The sequence below is a fragment of the Natator depressus genome, chromosome 14 (assembly GCF_965152275.1).
Source record: "Natator depressus isolate rNatDep1 chromosome 14, rNatDep2.hap1, whole genome shotgun sequence".
NCBI classification, from domain to species: domain Eukaryota; kingdom Metazoa; phylum Chordata; order Testudines; family Cheloniidae; genus Natator; species Natator depressus.
Genome location: NC_134247.1, coordinates 40,408,881 through 40,428,678, shown reverse-complemented (window position 1 = coordinate 40,428,678; position 19,798 = coordinate 40,408,881). Strand labels below are relative to the sequence as shown.

At 52.3% G+C, this 19,798-nt stretch overlaps 1 protein-coding gene across 1 annotated transcript in view; it reads right to left on the bottom strand.

Annotated features, from left to right (window-relative positions):
• LOC141998043 (uncharacterized) overlaps positions 1-19,579 on the bottom strand; it is a 50,793-nt gene extending 31,214 nt beyond the window's left edge. The window contains 9 exon segments of the mRNA XM_074970683.1: positions 11,644-11,766; positions 11,768-12,245; positions 13,397-13,456; positions 14,789-14,904; positions 15,457-15,479; positions 16,195-16,331; positions 16,334-16,424; positions 17,011-17,106; positions 19,116-19,579. Coding sequence (XP_074826784.1) covers positions 11,644-11,766; positions 11,768-12,245; positions 13,397-13,456; positions 14,789-14,904; positions 15,457-15,479; positions 16,195-16,331; positions 16,334-16,424; positions 17,011-17,106; positions 19,116-19,532 — 1,541 coding nt within the window. The 5' untranslated portion in view covers positions 19,533-19,579.
• Between the last annotated feature and the right edge of the window lie 219 nt (positions 19,580-19,798).

Here is a 19,798-nt window from a genome sequence, read left to right as displayed (position 1 = left end):
AATGCTTAATTAACTTTAGGAAAAACCATTAGATTTGCACATAAGTAAGTGAGGGAACAGTCCTGCTATTGTGGGGAACTTTCCTGGCTTAGGCACTACCCCGGTGGAATCGACTAGGAGAAGGATCTGAGTCTTCGCTCCCACTCCCTTTACCCAGAGACCTGCCTGACCTTGAACACTCTCCTTCCACTGTTCTGTGAGGCAGAGTCTTTGTCAACCTGACAAGGCTGGGCCCCGGATTCCTGTGGGACTCAACCCCCAACCTTGTCGTAATCACTCAGGACAGGGGCAAGGATGTTCCCACTGTGGGGTGCTTTCTTCATTCTGGAAACTTCCCTGCCCTCTTCTCTGACCATTGCATAGAGTTCAGAACAGATACAATTTATTAAACAGCAAGTAATAAAAAAAATTAAGGAAAAAATGGGAAAGGTGCAAGGAAAATGCATCATCCTGCTCTGTGGGCACAGGGAGAACCACAAACAGGTGTCTCTGGGATGCCAGGGCAGTTCACAGTCTGTTCCTCACATGTGCCAGGCCTCCTGCCCAGGCCCTGGCAGTGCTGCAAGGATGCTGCCTGTTGGACACGTGCTCTGGTGGTGGCCACACGCCTTCAGGCTCTAGGTAGCAGGATCCTTCTTCCCAGCGTCAGTCTCCTCCTGTCGGGGTTATGCTCCCCCTCCAAGTCTGGCCTGCGAGGCCCCTTGGCTGGGGGCATCTCCCTGCACTGGGCCCTCTGCCCAGGGCCCCCCTCGCTCTCCCCAGCTGCTCATCGCACCTGGCTCCAGACTGCCCCAGCCCTAGCTCCCCTCTGCCTCAGCGCTGCTGCTGCTCTGCATCCAGCCCAGCTCCCTGGACTGCGCCTCCCTGCTTCTGGCTGGTGCTGCTCTGCTCCCAGCCCAGCTCTCCTCTCTCCTTAGCGCCTCCCGCCCTGCTCTGGTCCCGCCACCTCCAGCTGACACAGAGGATGATACCTGGGCTGCTGACTCCCTCATTGGCTTGCGTGCCCTGTCAATCAGGCTGACCTAGAGCATTGGCCCCTCCCCATTGTCAGTTTCACGATCTTGATTTCTCATTGGCCATTCCCCTTTCTTTTGGTACTAGGAGAGGGCCAACCGACCCCCCCCCACCCCCCATTAAGTTTCAGTAAGATGCCAACAATCCCCTTACACATATACACATGAAAATCATAATTTATTTATTGCTAGCTAGTAAGTCTGCTGCTGTGAAAAGTGATATTTGTAGGTTTGCTAATATTTTTCACAGCCTCTCAGCTAGTTACTTCGGTTGCCACCTTGGTAATATTTAAAAACCGGACACTCCAGCAGGAGTGCCGGAACCTCCCCTGCCCCGCCTCTTCCCCCCGAGGTTGCACCCCTGCCCCTCCTCTTCCCTCTGAGGCCCTGCCCCGACCCCTCCTCTTCCTGCAAGGCTCTGCCCCCCATCCACTTCTCTCCCCACCCTTGCTGCCCAGGTCAGGAGGGACTTGTCTGTAGACCCGGGGCAGGGAGTTGCAGTGGCCCAGTGGAGGTAGGAGGCAGCCCCGGCTGAGTAGGATCTGGTGCGAGTGATGACCCAGTGCCTCCCCACCCGCAGTAACTAGACTTTGGGTGTCCGGTCAGTAGATGTGACCAGACACTGTCAGGTCCCCCTTTTGACTGGACTTTACAGTCGAAAACCGGGCACCTGGCCACCCTAGCAGCACCCAATGTGCAATAAGTTCTGGGAACACGTCAGGGACAACATCTACTTTTCGATGGTGCGGGAAATAACTAGGGGGCAGCTGGGTTAGACTTGGTTCTGACCAGCAGAGAGGAATTCATTGGTCTAGATGAAATTACTATAAGGTGGGTGCACAACTGGCTGAAAGACTGTACTCAGAGTGTAGTTATCTCAGAGTTAACTCAGAGTAATTATCAATGGTCTGGTGTCAAACTGGGAGGGGAACGGTGGGGGGGCGGGGCAGAAGCCTCAGGTGGCTTCCCTCACTCTTTACAGGAAACAGGAATGGGGGGGGGGCAGCCCACCGGGGAATGGGGAGTAGAGCAGGGGGCAGCCCACCCAGACCTTGTGGGGCAGCCACGTTCCTGGGAGGGAGCTGTGGCTGGAGTTGAGAGACCGGGCTCTCAGCTCCCCACACTGCTCCTCTTAGGTCAGTGGAAGCGCTCCAGGTGAGGATGCGTCCCGCCGACCCAAGGAGAATAGTGTGGATATTGGCTACCACAGTCATTACTGTAGTGGCTGTAAGTCAACCATAATATAGGTCAACTTAGGTTTGGCATGTAGATGTCCCCTTACAAGCAAAAGGATTTCTCTCACCCCAAAGCTTTCAGCAGTCCATACTCACTGGAAAGCCTTCCAGCTAGGACTACTCCCCCCAGTTCAGTGATTGTCTTTCCAGGGATCTTGCTGCTGTGAGTAGAGATGGGGGAGATGGCCAGAGGTTCCCCCCCCTCATACTCCCACCCTTTATACTGGAAAAGTCTTTGCTGGGTCATGAGGTCAGGCAACTCCGTGGCATACGTGAGCTCCAAACCGCCTTCAGATGAATTGTAAATTTCTTTGTTTACCCCTTTCTTCCTATTGGTGGACGGCCAGATAATAGTTTTCTAACACCAATGGTCGGTCCTCTCTGAGGAGTTAGTCTGTGGGTGTTCCCCAGAATTACGACATATTTGAGTAACAAATAGGGTTACAATACGTCTGGGTTTTCCCAGACAGAGCCTCTTTTTTGAGCCTGCTGAGTGGGGTTTTCCCATAACAGCAAATGCCCAGGGGTTTTGCAGAGCAGATGCACTGCAGCTCAGAAACAGCCCTGATTGGTGTGCTTCCAACTGGTCCATTCCCTTACATCCACAGCTGATTGGTTCAGTCCCTTGCCTCTGCAGCTGATTGATTGCTGCCAGATCCCTCCCACCCAGGCCCCAGATCCCAGCCCTGGGGAGGGGGTCCCACAGGTAGGCGCTGACTGACAGCTGTCTCTGCGTACTGGGCTTGTGCCAGAGTCCTGACACTGACAGTGACTGACACTGCCCTCACCTTGTGAGTACCCCCTCCAGCACCCAAAACGTCACCCTCCCCCAGCTACCCTCCTCATCAGCGTTCTTTTTGAGAACCTGGAATATGGTCACCCTAGTAACAAACACAGAGTAAAATCTCACCATTCTACATGCACTGGTGTTACACGCATTTCAACAGCGTAATATTCAGCAGATCATGAGTTTTCCAATGATCCCTCACCAGGCATACTTTATACACTATATATCATAACCATACACAAGTGGTGAACATGGGGCACAGAGGTTTAGTCACAAGAGGGATGCAGTGCGGCGTGAGTAGGGCAGAAACTGTCTCTCTTACCCCCACACAGGACACTGCAGTAGATGGGGTGGGGGTTGTGATGCATTCCCCCCGGGCTTCCACCTGGACCTGGGGTACAACTGAGCCCCCCCATCCAACCAGCCTCTGCTCCCTATGCACTGTACTGCTGTGACCAACCTGCCAAGCCCTCTCCCAGGCTTCAGTCTGCACTTTACCAGCACACATACAGGTAGGGACATGCCCATCTGGAGTTCATACAGACTCTGTGATCAGCTCTGCATGGGAAGCGACAGCTAAGGCTCCTCCCACTTCTTAAGCCCCTCCCCCGGAGTTTAAATCCAAAATTATACCATCTTGTGCTGCACAGGGAACTGCACAGCATAAGCTCCTGAAATTCTCCCCCTCCCTCAATGTGGAGAGGAATATACACAGCTTTGTGCTCCAAGTTATGACTCCCACACACACTGGTTTTAGATAAAGCAAAAACAAGCTTCTTGACTACAAAAGATAGATTTTAAGTAATTATAAGGGATAGCAAGCATATCAAAGCGGATTACCTAGCAAATAAACAAAATACAATCTGAGCTTTATATACTAAAGAGATTGGATATGAGTAGAAACTTCTCACCCTAAATGATTATTTAAGCCAGTTGCAGAGATTCTTAAGGGGCCAGCTGCCCTTGCTTGCTTCCGGGAGGCTGGGGCCGGCCTATTGGCATTTCAGTAACAGCCTGCTGGAGGATGTGGGCTTTGTGAGGTCCTTCCAGGAGTTGTGGCTGGCCTGGCAGGACCAGAGGTGGGCCTTTCCCTCAGTGCAGTGGTGGTGGGATGTGGAGAAGGTGCATGCCCGGCTCTTCTGCCATAGCCACACCCGGGGAGCCAGCCAATGGAGGGATGTGGTGATAGAGCAGTTGGAGGGGAGGTTTTTAGAGCTGGAGAGGTGTCTGGCTGCCAGCCCCAGGAATCCACCCCTCTGTGGAGTGTACTGGGAGGAGCTCCAGGCCCTTGACGATCTTCAGGCCTGGGGTGCCTTTGTTCCATCCAGCATCCATTTCCTGCGGGAGATGAATTGTGGCTCCCGCTTCTTCTATGCCCTGGAGAAGAAGAGGGGGGGTTAAAAAGCGTGTCATCTGTCTTTTGGTGGCTGACAGTACCCCCCTCATGGAGCCGGTGGAGATGCGTGAGAGGGCCTGGGCCGTCTACGCCGGCCTTTTCTGCCTGGATCCAACCAACGCTGATACCTGCGGAGTGCTTTGGGATGAACTCCCGATGGTCAGCATGGGCGACCAGGACCAGCTGGAGCTGCCTCTCGCTCTGGCTGAGTTCTCGGAAGCCCTCCACTGCATGCCCACCAATAAACCTCCGGGCATGAACGGGCTGACCGTGGAGTTCTACCACGTGTTCTGGGATGTCCTTGGCCCAGACCTTCCCACCCTCTGGGCCGAGTCCTTGGAGAGTGGGGTCCTCCACCTGTCATGCAGGCAAGTGGTGCTCACCTTGCTGCCAAAGAAGGGGGACCTCCGCGATCTTGGCGTCCCATCTCGCTCCTCAGCACGGACTATAAGGTTGTGGCAAAGGCCATCCCGCTGTGGCTGCGGTCTGTGTTGGCGGACGTGGTCCATCCTGACCAGACCTACACTGTCCCAGGCTGTACCATCTTCGATAATCTTTATCTGGTCCAGGATCTCTTGGAGCCTGGGTGTAGGGATGGTCTGTCGTTCGCCCTCCTGTCATTGGATCAGGAGAAGGCGTTCGACCGGATGGATCATGGGTATCTCCTGGGCACTCTGCGGGTATTCGGCTTCGGGCCACAGTTTGCGGGGTTTCTCCAGGCGCTGTATGCTGACGCGGAGTGTCTGGTCAGGCTCAACTGGACCCTGACCGAGCCGGTCAGCTTTGGGCAAGGGGTGCGTCAAGGGTGTCTACTGTCGGGTCAGCTGTACACTCTGGCCATTGAGCCCTTCCTCCATCTCCTTCGTAAGCGGCTGATGGGGTTGGTGCTATGTGAGCTGGAGGTGAGGCTGGTCCTGGCAGTGTACGCTGACGACGTGCTCCTCATGGTCCAGGACCCGGATGACCTGGTGTGGGTGGAGGCCTGCCAAGCTGTTTATTCAGCAGCCTCCTCTGCTCGGGTCAACTGGGTCAAGAACTCTGGCCTGGTGGTTGGGGGGGGGGTGGGCGAGCTCCCTCTCACCCATGCTTCAGGCCATCCGGTGGAGTGCGGGTTCGCTGCTCTATCTTGGCGTTTATCTTTCTGCCCCACATCCGTCTCCACTGGAGAACTGGCCTGGTTTACAGGGAAGGGTGACGGGGCGGTTGCGGGGCTGGACAGGACGGCTCCAGTGCCTCTCCCTCCGGGGGAGAGCGCTGGTGCTTAACCAACTGGTCCTGTCCATGCTCTGGCACCGGCTCAACACCCTGGTCCCTCCCCCAGCATTCCTGACCAATCTCCAGAGGTTGGTTCTGGAGGTTTTTTTGGCCAGGAGCTCACTGGATCTCTGCAGGAGTTCTCCATCTGAAGTGCAGGGGGGATGGGGAGGTGAAATCCATCCCCAACCTGGGGCCAGGACATAGGGTTCCAGCACAACCTGTCCAACCTAAAGGCAGCCCCTCCACCAGCCTGTGCCCTGGAGCGCTGGCTGCAGCCCCCCTGCACCACTGGGACTCCCTTCCACGGGGCACTGGGGCTTCTTCCCCTCCAGCAGCTAGTCCAATCCGTCCTCTTGCTGCCATAATCTCACTGCTATTGGCAAAGTGCTCGCTCCAGCAGTGTCAGCATGTTTACCTGTACCTGAGCCGGGAATCACACCTCCCAGGTGCTGTGTAGACGTGCCCTCAATCAAACTAGGACATTCTTAATGTAAGTAGGGTCTGAATGAGCTCTCCCCTGACACCTACTGATGAGCTGGGGAACAGGACTTCAGGAGCTGACCTTGTTTGCATGGACACATCCATCCTGACTAGGTGTTCAGCATGATGGGAGTGCTTTGCCAAAATGGTCACTTTTGGCTGGTGTTGGATCACAAGTCAGGCCTTGGCTACACTTGCACATTATACTGCAATAAAGCTGCTCAGAGCGCTCTACCTTAATCCCCGTCCACACCGGCAAGGCACTTAGAGCGCTCTGACTCCCTGGCTAGAGCGCTCCTGGTACTCCACCTCCCTGAGAGGGATAACGTCTGATGTGTATTGGGTGAGACGCTGCAGCGTCAGTGTGAATGAGGAGTTGCGTTACTGCGCTCTGATTGACCTCCGGAAACGTCCCATAATCCCCTTAAGTCAAGTGGCCTCTCTTCTCATTGTTGTGAAATCAGCTACAGGAATGTGGAAGTGCCCTTTCAAAGCTCTGCTTCAGAGAGCCAGCTGCTTATCTGCACCGAGAAAAAGCAAACATTTACTGTTTGCTTTCAGTGAGTGAGAGAGAGGCAGGGGGGAGGGGGGTCTGAACTTACAAGACAGCATGCTGACACATTCTCAGCACCCCAAAAACCCACTCTCTCTCCCCCCACATACACACAACACACTCCCTGTCACGCTCCATCCCACCTCCCGCATTTGAAAAGCACGTTGCAGTCACTTGAAGGCTGGGAGAGCTGCCCATAATGCACCACTCCCAATGCTGCTGCAAGTGCTGCAAATGTGGCCACGCCAGTGCGCTGTCAGCTGTCAGTGTGGACAGACTGCGGCGCTTTCCCTAGTGCGCTCTCCGGGGGCTGGTTTAACCCAAAGAGCTCTACATCTGCAAGTGTAGCCAAGCCTTCAGTTTCTTATTGGGGACAGAGGTACTAAAGGGTTGTGAATCAAGGGCAGCAGAACTGTGCTTGGCATACCCTGATTGAGGGGCTCACCCTCAACTAAACTGCATTAGCTGGGCAGGGGACATGGGTTTCAAAGACTAGTGGAGGTGTGAGAGGGTGGTGAGATATGTGTACTAGATGGTATAAGCCCTGGATGCTATCTGATCCTTTCTGTGTCCACTGTGTAATTACAGAGCTGGTTAAGATTCAGTGGGGAGTCTTGTTACACACTAACAGAGCTGAAATCACTGATCATCAGGTCTAAGCATTAGATCTGCTTTGGGAGAGTGTCTCTGATACAATAGACTGCCCTGCTCGTGCTACCAGTGAGGCTCCCGCACTAGCAGCCGAAATCATTGAGAGCTGTGCCAAGTGGTATGACTTGAAGATGTCCCAGAGAGTGTGGGGCGGGGGAGCCAATAACTGGCTGAGCAGCTGGTGCAGTGGTAAGTAGAGCTGTGAGTGGCTGGCAGGGCAGCAGGTGACAGAGCAAATGCCTGGACAGCGGACCAAGCAAGGTGCACCTCCTCCCACCACCACCAGGGGGAGAGGTGAACTCCGCAGATGCACCTCTAAATTCTGGGTCTTCACTGTGAGTGCGGCAGAGGGAGGAGGGATGGGTACATTAAAGGAACTTTTGGTTGCTTGAATTAAGAACCTGAGACAAAAGGTCACTGCCCAATGTACTCCAGTGTGGTTCTTTTGCTCATGGTTTTATGTTTATTAATTCAGCTTGCAGCATTTTCCCAGATGAATGCCGTGTGATTTTCCTCCTTTCATTAAAAGTTTCTTTTCTACACTCGGACTCTGTGCTTGCGAGAGGGGAAGTATTGCCTCCCAGAGGTGCCCAGGGGTGGTGTGTAATTTTCCCAGGTTGCTGGGTGGGGGCTTGAGCCAGTTCTGTGTTGTATTGTTGAAGAGGAATCCCTAGATATTGAACCCGGCCCTGGTTGCTGCCAGCTCCCCCTGGCAGAAGGCTTATATTAACACACAATGAGGGCATCCACAGCCACACACAGACTTGCACTGAAACAACTATAGGTGGGAACTAAACCCCCTTTATTTATTTCAGTGACAATGTGTGTGCAGAGGAGCCTTGGCTTGCTTGTATGTTGCTGAACATCTAACCACCCGCCTGGGACCAGCCAGGCTACAGGGGCTCCCTGGGTTAAGGTCAGAGGCAGCTGGTGTGTGGTAGTGACAAAGCATGAAAATGGCAACAACTCATTAATCCGGAGCAAAACTTGAGCCGAAGGGTGTGTGACGGGTTGGATCAGAAAAACCCCCTTGGGAACTGCCAACTGATGTAACAAGACTATTTCTGCCCCTGCTTTCCTGCCTTGGCAGCTTAGGACTTCAGTACCCTGCCTGGTTTGAGCTAGACCCGCTAGCCTGCTGCAAACCCAGACCCAGGTCTGAACCACATCCCCTAAGAGCTCAAGGCTTACCTGGAAGCAGTTTAGGAAATGTTCCTGTCTTTAATACTCAGATGCTTAACTCCCAATGGGGCCAAACCCTAAATAAATCCATTTCAACTTGTATACAGTTTATACAGGGTAAACTCATAGATTGTTCGCTCTCTTTAACACTGATAGAGAGATATGCACAGCTGTTTGCACCCCCCACCCCCGGTACTAATACATACTCCGGATTAATTAATAAGTAAAAAGTGATTTTATTAAGTACAGAAAGTAGGATTTAAGTGGTTCCAAGTAGTAACAGACAGAACAAAGTGAATCACCAAGTAAAATAAAATAAAACACGCAAATCTATCTCTAATACAGTAATAAAACTGAATACAGATAAAACCTCACACTCAGAGATGTTTCAATAAGCTTCCTTTTACAGACTAGTCTCCCTCTAGTCTGGGTCCAGCAATCACTCACACCCCCTGTAGTTACTGTCTTTTCTTCCAGTTTCTTTCCAGGTATCCTTGGGGGTAGAGAGGCTATCTCTTGAGCCAGCTGAAGACAAAATGGAGGGGTCTCCCAGGGATTTTTATAGACTTTCTCCTCTGGGTGGACACCCCTCCCTCTCCCTGTGTAGAATCCAGTTACAAAATGGAGTTTTGGAGTCACATGGGCAAGTCACATGTCCCTGCATGATTGAGTTCCTTACCAGCCAAGCCACATTCCTGGGGAAGCTCAGATGTGGATTGGCATCTCTCAAAGTTCATTGTTAGCTTAAGTGATTCTTGATTGGGCACTTAACTTGCACATTCCTTTCTCAAGTAGCTGGCCAAATGCTTTTACTAAGGCTACTTAGAAATCAGGCAAGTACACAGCCAATATTCATAACTTCAGCTACAAAAATGATACATGCATACAAAGAGGAGGAATAGGTTCAGTAGATCATAACCTTTACAGAGATATGTTACATGGCATATGTAGCATAAAACATATTCCAGCTATGTCATATATACATTCATAAGCATAATTCCATAAAGGCTTATGGGGTGTACCGTCACAGGGTGATTTTATGGTAAATCTTCTAAGATTTATGTCATTGCAGTCTAAAGGTTACAGCCCAGCCCACTCAAGACAAGAGCGAAGAGCTAGAAAGAAGGTTTTAGGTTTTAACTTTGTAAAACTCCAAACACAAAAAGGAAAGTAACAATCCAACCCATTCCCCACCCCAATCCTCCACCCCGTTCGAGCTGCCCCAGTCTCTTCCTGTCATTTTCTCTCCTTGGGCCAATACTGAGTTCATTATCACTCTGTGGACTGGGTCTGCTGGGGGAAAATACAAGCCAGGGATCCTAGTTTGGGTTTTGTCTGACTCTGGGCAGAGGAGTGTCAGGCCGGAGAGATGGGACAATGGGGCCTGCTCAGCACACAAAGCTGGACATGCTCAAGTCCACAATGAGCAGCAATCTGTCCCTCTGCACAGGCTCTTTGCTGCTGGAGCTCCCCGAAAATGTTTCCCACCAACACATTTGCTGCCATAGGTCTAGATTCTGACTCGGGTTGCACCTTTGCTCCTTTGACATGAGCAGTCAGCCAGTGTTTGGGGCCTTGCTAGATTCTTCCATTGGGAGTAGAAATGGAGTATAGGAGTCAGGTATTTCTTTGGTGCAATCTTTATTATTTACAAACAATGTCCACACATTCCTGTGTCCTGAACATGATAGAAACAAACAACTGCAGACAGTTTCTTTACTCAGAACTCCACGTCTCCCTTTCCAGGGAACCCTGTGCCTGAAGCAAGCTCTGTCACTCAGTTTCCTGCCGGGATCACACTCATGATTGGTTCTCTTGGCTTTCTCTCTCTCACACACCAAGCTGCCAGCCCATCCCTCAGCCCCTGTGTTTTCAGCCAGCTCCAGGGAAACCCCTCTTAGGCCTGCGCTACACTTAACGCTTCGGTCAACCTGGTGACGTCACTCAGGGCTGGGAAACATTGTGTGCTCTGAGTGCCACAGCTAGATCAACCTAACCCCTGGTGCAGACAATGGAATTCCTCTGGTGACCTGGCTGCGGCCTCTCAGAAAGGGGGATTAACTAGAGCAATGGAAAAAACACTTCCGTCAATGCAGGATGCATCTACACTATGGCACTTTAGTGACCCAGCTGTAGCTCTGCTGTAGTAGCGACTGTAGTGTAGACGTACCCTTATTCTTCCTGAGACCTGGTCTACACCTAAAACTTAGGTCAGCCTAGCTACATTGCTTAGAGCTGTGAAAACTTTCACACCCTGTGTGATGTAGTTAGGCCGATCTAACCCCTGATGTAGATGTAGATAGGTCAAGGGAAGTTGCCCTAGCTACTGCCTCGCCTAGGGGTGGATTTACTGCACTGATTGTAAAACCCTTCTACCAATGTAGGAAGTGTCTACGCTAGTCACTCCTTTCTACTGGATATTGGGATGAATGCGCACTCCCCAGTCCCTTGGTCTCCCTCTCCCAGCTCCTGGCTGGTGCAGAGCTCCCAGCTTCTTCCCAAAATGCCAAATCCCAATTAACTAATTCTGTGTCCCTGCCACCCCACATCTGCCTGTCCCCAGCCCAACATTAATTCTGCCCCCCAACCCCACATCACTTCTGCCCCCAACCCGCCCACCACTTGTGACCCCACAGCCCCCACCTCTGCTCCTCAGGGCCCCTTTCCCCCTCCTGCACCCTTAGCAGTTCTTCCCCCTCCCTCTCCCATTCCTGGTGCTGCAGGGAGGGAGTGGGGAGGAGCTTCCAGGGGCCATAGAGCTAAGAGGCCAGAGGGTTGGGTAGACAGGAGTCCTCCAGGGCATAGGGGCTAGGATGACTGTGGCTAGAGAGACCCATTTTTCCATGCCCAGTGGGCTGTTCCCCCCCGTGTCTCAGTGGCACTGTCTGACCCAGGATCCCCAGAGTCCTCCTGGCTCATAGAGGACAGTGACAAACAGGCTGCACAGTCCCTGGGCAGAGATGAGATCGGCTTCTCTACCTCGCTCACTCAATGCTCTCCATGGTTTGACAGTCCAGACGGTGCAGAGTTGAGAGGGAAGCAACCTCCACAGTCATAGAGGCGGCATGATAGAAAGTCCACAGGCTGACGTCATAGAGACAAGGGTGTGTGAGGCTAGAGAGGCTGATCTCAGGGTCCCCAGTGCAATATTTCCCCCCGCCCCCTCCCCATGTCTCAGGGACACAGGCGGAGCCGGGATCCCCCCCCCCCAGCCAGAGCCAAGGGCGGATTCTCTCCCCAGGGACAGAGCCCAGCGGGAAAGTGAAGATCGGGGCCTCGTCACCAGCATCGATAAATGTCACCTGCCCCCGGTCACAGTCCAGACAAACCCGGATCCTGCTGGGGGCCCGGCGCCGGGGCAGGGGGGTCACAGGGGAGGTGAGAGCCTGGAACTGATGCCCCCACCGCTCCAGGGCCCAGATCCCCCGCTCAGGGCTGAGGCTGATCCATCCCTTCCTCCCCACAGACTCTCTGGCCACCCCCACAGCACAGGATCGTCCACCCCCCACCTGCAGCTCCCAGGAATGTCTCCCCGAGGTGAATCCCTCACAGCCCAGCACACAGAACACAGAGTCAAATCTCTCAGGGTTGTCGGGCAGTCGCTGTAGTGTATTTTCCCATCTCACACTTTTCCCATCCTCAGACAGGACGAGTTGGGGAAAAACCGTGTCTGGATCCAGAGTCACATTCGCTGGGGAGACAGAATCAGAGCGTTAGGAGCAGAGCTCAGCACTGGGGGAGGCTGGGACCATTTCTTACACTCTCCAGCAGTCCTGTTCTGGCTGGGACAGTCCTGGATCCCAGGGAGCTGCCTCTGTCCTGGGCACCTGGGACTGAGCAGAGATGTCACTGCACTTCCTCACTCTGTTTCTCATTTGCTTCCAGAAGCTTCAGCTCCCTGCTCCCCCTGCTGGGGCTGCTCCATTCCCACTGGCAGAGACACAGCCAGGAAGGTGTCAGAAGCTTTTATTGAAGAAGGAGCAGAGAAGGCAGGTACCAGCTTTATAGCTCAGAGGAAAGATCTGTCCCCGAAAGTCAGCCTCCACTCCCACACTGGGGAACAGAATGGAAGATGCAGCATTGGGGAAGAGCTGCTTAAAACCAGAGAGTAGCAAGTGGCATTCGGTGGGGTAGCCCCATCCCCAGCCTAGAGAGAAAGGAGGAGCTGGCAGTGTCAGAGGGAGAGCGTCTCCCCAGTCTATGAAGCAGTGAGCAGCTCTCATGGGAGAGCCCAGCCCTGCCCAAAGGAAAGGCAGGATGTTGGAGAAGAGTGATGGGGAGACCCCCTGCACTGGGGTGAAGCAGAGGGATGTGTCAGCCCGCAGGGCAGAGAGCTCTGTTCAGGTGCTGCTCAGTGAGTGTTTCTGTTCGTCAGCGTGGGCATGAACTCAGCACTAAGGTCGGTGTCAAGATTGTTTGTGTGATGTCAGCTTTGGATTTCCCCAGGCGTTCCAGACCCTTGGTAGAAGTTGGGGGTGGGGCACGAGGGCCCACCACCAGTGGCCCCGCCCACTCCGTGGCCCTGCCCCATTACTCCTCTTCCCGCCAAGCCTCTGACCCCTGGCCAGGCTGGGAGCCTTGGCTGCTTGGGAGAGCCCTTGACCCTCCGCCTGCCCTGGGTGGGTATCTGGGGGGCCTAAGAGCAGTCCCCGCCCCATGTCCCCGCTCCCTGGAGTGTGCCACACCAGGGCAGGTGGAGGGTGCACCCAGTGCTGCTCGGGCTCCCTGGGTGGGAGCTCAGCTCTGGCTTCTGGCCCGGCCATGGGGCAGGGCCTTGGGGGAAGGGGACCAGGGTTGGGGCCACAGAGAGGGGCCAGCACTGGGAAGAGGCTGCAATCTCACCCTGTCTGTGGGTTCCTAGTGGTTGCCTTCTTTTTCTCTCCAGTACAGACGGCAGAGTGTCTGGAGGGGGAAAGGATAAGAGAGGTGAGATTTCAGGCTTGTATATTTATAACAACATCACTACTCTGAACTCCTAGAAATGTGTTTTCATCATGACACAGAAACAGAGACACACTCGGGTATTTAATATAAAAGGTCTGAAACCTCTCTCCTCTCTCATTCAGGCATTTCCCAGCAATGGAACCAACATCCTTTTGAACTCCCAACTTGTCAAAAGATCTTGTATAAAAGATCCTTGGGTCCTGATTCTGTCATCTCAGATCTGCTTAGGCTTCATCAGGGGAAGTTTGAGTCACAAGACTGAGGTCCCAGTTATGCTGGTACGCCCTGAAGGTGATATTGGACATTGGACTATGAACTATTTCTGAAAGAACTCTTTACAGCTAGAAAGGTCACCATCTCTGCTATGGATCTGAACCTTGATAAATCAAACTCATGTCTGTATGTGTATTCATCTTTCAACCATACTCTCTCTCTCTTTTGTTTTTTAATAAAGTTTCGTTTAGTTAATAAAAAATGGCTGTAGCGTGTATTTGGGTAAGATCTGAAACATTCATTAACCTGGGAGATGATGTGTCCGATTCTTTGGGATTGGTAGAACCTTTTCTTTTATAGGATTAAATAAGTTTTTCAGAAATCATTGTGTTTGTTATAAGGGAAATGTTGCCTTAAGTGACCTTGTTATTAAGTGATGTGTTCATAAATTGCTATGTAGGACAAGGAGATGTTTTCACCACACAATGTGCTTAAAGACAGCAGACACCTAAAATGTACTGCCAAGAAGCAGTGAGCAAAGTCCAAAAAACCCCATGTGGAGAAAAGGGTCAAAGTGACCCGTGCACATCAGTGTGTAATGACTGATAATGAACGAATCAGAAACGAGAATAACTTGAAAATAGCTTGGACAGCAAAAGTCCTGCCAGTTAGACGATAGTTACAATGCATAACACACAGAGGTGATTGGAAAAGAACTAATAAATATATAATCTGGATGTGTATAATACGTTAGACATTGGGAGGGGTAGTCGGAGCATCATAGGAGAAATGCATCATGACCTGCCTATGCCCCTGGAGAAGGTAGCTGGGCAGCATTTCTTTCATTATGTCTGTTATTTTTACTTCAGTAGTAGTTGTAATAGCAAGACATGCTTTTGGAACAAATAAGGGGTTGAATTAATCAATCTGAGTGTCTTGGACCCTAAGTGTGTGGCATTCTCATCCAACAATTAAATAGAAGCATCATCTAATTATGAACCAATAGACCAGCGCCATTCTCTTCCCGCAGTCTCAGACACTGACCCCAGTTTCCCCTCCTAGATCCCTTCTAGGTACCTTCGAACTTCCTCAGAGCCTCCAATAGAGGAAGAGTTTTCTGGGAGAAATCACTGACTTGCTCTTCCAGTTCAGGAGAAATCTCCTCTGGCTGCTAGAACTTCCCCTTCTCCCACCTGGAGAGACACAATTTCACGTGATTATATTTCATTGTGTGACTCATGATAAGTGCTTACTAGTGAGTCGCTGCTCTAATGGGCCTGGAGTTAGAATTTCTCGACTTCTCCCAGCTGTAGAAATCTGTCCCCTAGGAACTAGACGGAGACACCAACTCCCCCCTCCCCAGCTCATTCCACACAGGTCTCCAAACAGTCCTCAGGTGGGAAAGACTCTTGACCACGGCTGCCCTGGGCTGAATGGTAACCAGGGCCCCAGCAGTGAAAGGCCCATATTTCATCCCCACTATCCTGAGGCAGCCAGTCCCGCAGGGAGGTGACATCTCTGGGGAATACTTTAGGTCTGTCCTTCCCACTGAATGGAGAATTCCAGAGTCTTCTGTGCAAGGGTGAGAACCTCAGGATGAGGTTGATCAGAGAGATTTGTAACTAGAATGTGACCTTCCCCACACATTTGGCTGTAGAGCCCTGGGGAGATGTGGTGCTAACATCACCATCAAGCTCTTTCCCAGCGTTGTGAAGTGTGACAGGGAGTGAGAGAGAGTCAGGTACCTGCTCAAGGTGCTTCTGACATCCTGGAGGGGAGGGAGAGAGAGAGAGAGAGGAAAGAATCTCAGTCCCATTTGACACACACAGGGGATCCCAGGGAAGGGATTTTTCAAATATGGGGAAGAGAGGCCCTGGCTCCAGGGCCATGGATTCCCTGAACTAATGGTGCTTTTCCATTTCTAATATCTATGTGTCTGTAACTCTGTGAAGAACAATAGCCATTCACACGTCAGCAATGCACACGCTGAGTTACACTGAGATCTCTGACCGCTGGACCCCAGTGCTTATGATTCAGGTGCCCTCCCTTCCCTGTGTGGGGATCTGGAATGTTTCTAACCACAGTTGCTGGCTTCTAATTGTCCCTGGGGGTGCTCAACCCTAGGCCCCGCCCCCACTCCAACCCTTCCCCAATGCCACACCCCTGCCCTCCCTCTTCCAGCCCTGCTCTGCCCCCACCCACCCTCTTTCTGCCCCCTCCCTTGCGCGCATCCCATCCCCACTCCTCCATCCCCCTCCCCACTCCTCCCTCCCCTTCCCAATGCCTCCTGCACACCGTGGAACAGCTGATTGAGGCAAGTGGGAAGCACTGAGAGGGAGGGGGAGGAGTTGATCGGCGGGCAGGAGCTGCTGGGGGTCGGGGGGGGAGCTGGTTGCCAATGGGTGCTCAGCACCCACTAATTTTTTTCCATGGGTGCGCTAGCCCTTAAGCACCCACGGAGCCTCTGTTTCTCCCTGTCTCACCTGCAGGAATGCACTTGCTGGCTTCTGACACTTCCCATCCATCTCACTGATCAGCTCGCTGAGACGGGAAATATGCTTGGTTTGTTTACTGACATTTTCATTCTGGATCCTCACAATCTCCTCGTCCAGCTTTTCCACTGGGCCAGTTGGAGTTGCTCTTGTTCCTCCAGGAGCTGCCGCAGTTGCTGAAATTCAGATACAACCTTCTGCCTCTCGGTTTGTGTTTGTTTCTGTATGAAAATAGGGAAAGGGCTGATCAGGGACATGGATGGTGCCTGGGGTCCTTTCGTGGAGCGCTGAGTGTGCAGGAGGGAGAACTTAGTTGAAAATCCTAAGATTTCTGACTTTTGACTCTACCCTAGGGAGAGGATTCTCTCACAGCTTCCCCTTCAGCCCCTATATCTCTGAGGGGAGGTTTCCATGCCTGCCATGTTAGCATATTATGTTATTCATGATGTCTGGGAATTCAGACCCAGAGCAGCAGGAGGCAGGAGCCAGCACTACACTGACAGAGACACTAGGGGACAAAAAAGAAACAAACATGTTAATGCACAAAATGACCAGACACAGTGGACAGCACCTCACGGGGACATTCAGTTCACCTGGAGAGGATTTCTGGGAAAGCCACAAGGGCTAGACATTAACTCATCAACTGAAATGGAAGCTAAGGACTTGTCTACACATGAATCTAACCCAGCAATCCATGATCAGGGAGAAACACACACAAGTCCACATTCACCAAGGCCACACAGGAGTCTGTCTCCAAACCGACCTCCCACGGCCAGTCCCTGCTGGTTAATAACAACAGGCACCTACCAGATACTCCAGGCTTTTCCCCTCTCCAATCACTTTAAATCCCAGCAGCTTTTCTCTCTCTTCCCTCAGAGTCTTCAAATGGGCCTGGATTCTTTCCTGAAGAAACAGAAATGATTTGGGAGCTTTTATTTGAATGGTTGAGAGGGGTGTGGAGCTGTTTGTTTTTCCATCCAAAACCCAAGATGATTGTTGGTCCTAATCACTTTGTGTCATCAGGACCACCAAGGAGATGAAACCTTCTCAGTGCAGACTAGGAGCATGTCATATTCAGACTTGTTATCAATTCAGGTTCAGTCTTTTTAGTAATTGGAGAGAGATCTCAATTATAACCAAGCTTTACTGGTATTTGTGAATTGATTAGTGGTACAGCACATAACAGGACACTGGGGGTGAATCAATATATCTGTTTTTGAGAAGGTTTAATGAACAAAGTGATACAAATCCCAGAAGCCACCAGGGTTTCAATATGGGCTGGGATTTCAGCCCTGAAGCCGTGGGGATGGCACTGGTTGGGCAGAGCTGGTCCAAGCACCAGGGCAAACCCCATGAGACGTCGGGAGGCCACTCGTCTGGTTTGAAGCTGCAGAGTCCCAGTTTGGTGGAGCCCTATCGCTGTCCGGCAGGGACCCAGCACTGGACGTGGCTTTGGCCAATGAAAAAGAGAGAAGAGGAGACTGAGGACGCAGGAGAACACTAGTGGGGGCTGGGGCAGGGGTGGGAGTAGCACTTCCATGCAGAATGATGCCGGTGGGGGTGCGCTGACAAAGGTGGTGGTGGGCCCACGCAGGCTGACCTATTCAGGTGTGGGAGGGCCCATGCAGGCAGGCGTGGGCATGTCCTATGTTCTGGGGATGCCTCAGTGGCTGCCCTAATTAGACAGGCAGATTTGTGTAAAGAATGGTTGGGGTTTGCCCCAGTGCTGCCCTAAACCCTTTCAGTGGCAATGCCCCCTGGGCAGGTCCCCACTTTTCCATTCCCTAGTAAAAATCCCGGAAGCAGTGGATTCTGGGAGATTTCAAAAGGCTGCCTGGTGGGACTCATGGAACCACTTAGGCTGGTCCTTGCCCACGTACACAACGGAACAGGTCAGACTGGCACCCGTCAGCTCCAGCCTGGGATTAGTTTGGCTACAATCCAGTCTAATCCCAGTGGGACTTGGCATTGACCTGCACTGTCTGGAGCCCTTTTGTGTGTGGCCTGAAGGTGCTTGGAGTCCACACAGTGTTTAGCCCAGTGATCTCCTCTAGTGCAGGCCGGCAGCAGCTGAGTTTAACGCTTCCTGGAGCAACACGGGAGTTCAGAATCGCAGTGGGAAACCTCCTCTCCCTGCTGGGCCTGGGGCTTTTATCAAGGAGTCTTTTCCTCCTACTGTCCGCACTTCATCACTGCTCAGTGCTGCAGGGGGGTGAGGGGGGCAACGTAGCCTAGTGGTTAGGGCACTGGGCTTGGGCTTGTAAAAATGGGGGTTTATACCCAGCTCTGACATTGACCTACTGAGTGACCTTGGACAAGTCACTTCTCCTTTTTGTGCCTCAGTTTTCCCTCCCACCTTTTGACTCTCTTGTCCAGTTAGACAGTAAATGGCTCAGGGCAGGGATTGTCCCTCACTGGGTTTTGTGCAGGGCCCCCTACAATCGAGGTCAGATCTCATCTGGGGTCTGTAGGGGCTGCTGGAACGCAAATAACCATAATAAACACTGTGATACAATCAGTAATAACAGCCACAGCTTGTAGCTTCCCCTTCTCCAGCCTGAAGGCAGCACTCTCGCATAGACTGGCCTGCCGCTCCTGTGAGTCAAACCTCATTTGTCGTTTAATAGCTTCCGGTCTGCAGAGAGTTCCCTTATTTCACTGGTGGGAGCTGAGTTTGAAAAGGATTCAGCTGCTCAGAGAAAACTTTCCCACATCAGACAATTTTAAAATCTTCATCTCTTGCCTTTCCTGCCAGGCTGGAATATCATTAATTTGTACGGCATCTTTCATGCAATGAAGGCTACACACAGCTGAATGACACAGTTACACCTGTCTCGGGCAACTTGTGATGCCATGTCCCTGTAATTCAAATCCAAAGTTATTACTCATTAGACTGGAGAGCAACTTGGTACCTTGTACTCCTGGGCAGCTTCCTGTATGGGAACCACCCTGTGAGTGCGGTGAGCCCGGGACTCTCTGCAGATCACACAGATGGGGGTTTGATCCTCTTCACAGAACATTTTCAGAGTCTCCTGGTGTTCCCCACACCCCGCGTCCCCTCCTGCTCCCTTCGCTGTCTGGAAACTCAGCCGTTTGGCAATTTCTACGACATTTGCCAGCTGCCTGTTGGGCCTGAGGTTTCTCTGTTGCACAGTTTCTCTGCACTGAGGGCAGGAGGCGGCTGTGTCGGGTCCCTCCCAGCACTGGGCGATGCAGGCTCGGCAGAAATTGTGCCCACACTCCAGAGTGACAGGGTCTGTGAAATACTCCAGACAGACGGGACATGTCGCTTCCTCCTGGAGACTTTCCACGGGGCTCTCTGCAGCCATGGCTCCCTCCGGGCAGTGGGACAGGCTTTGTTTCCATTTCCTGAGTTCACACTATGCCCCACCTGCAGCAGCAACTGGGTGTTTCCCTTCCTGGAATTGGCTCATGCTGTTTGTTCAGTTGGAAGGGGCCCACCTGTAAGATTACCGCCCTGGAGGTTGTGGTGAAAAATATTCCCCCCAGTGTTTACCCCAGGAATTGAAATTGGGGGGGTGTTGGAATATTCGGGGATGGTGGTGGTGAGGGCCGATGAGGGCTGATACCGTGA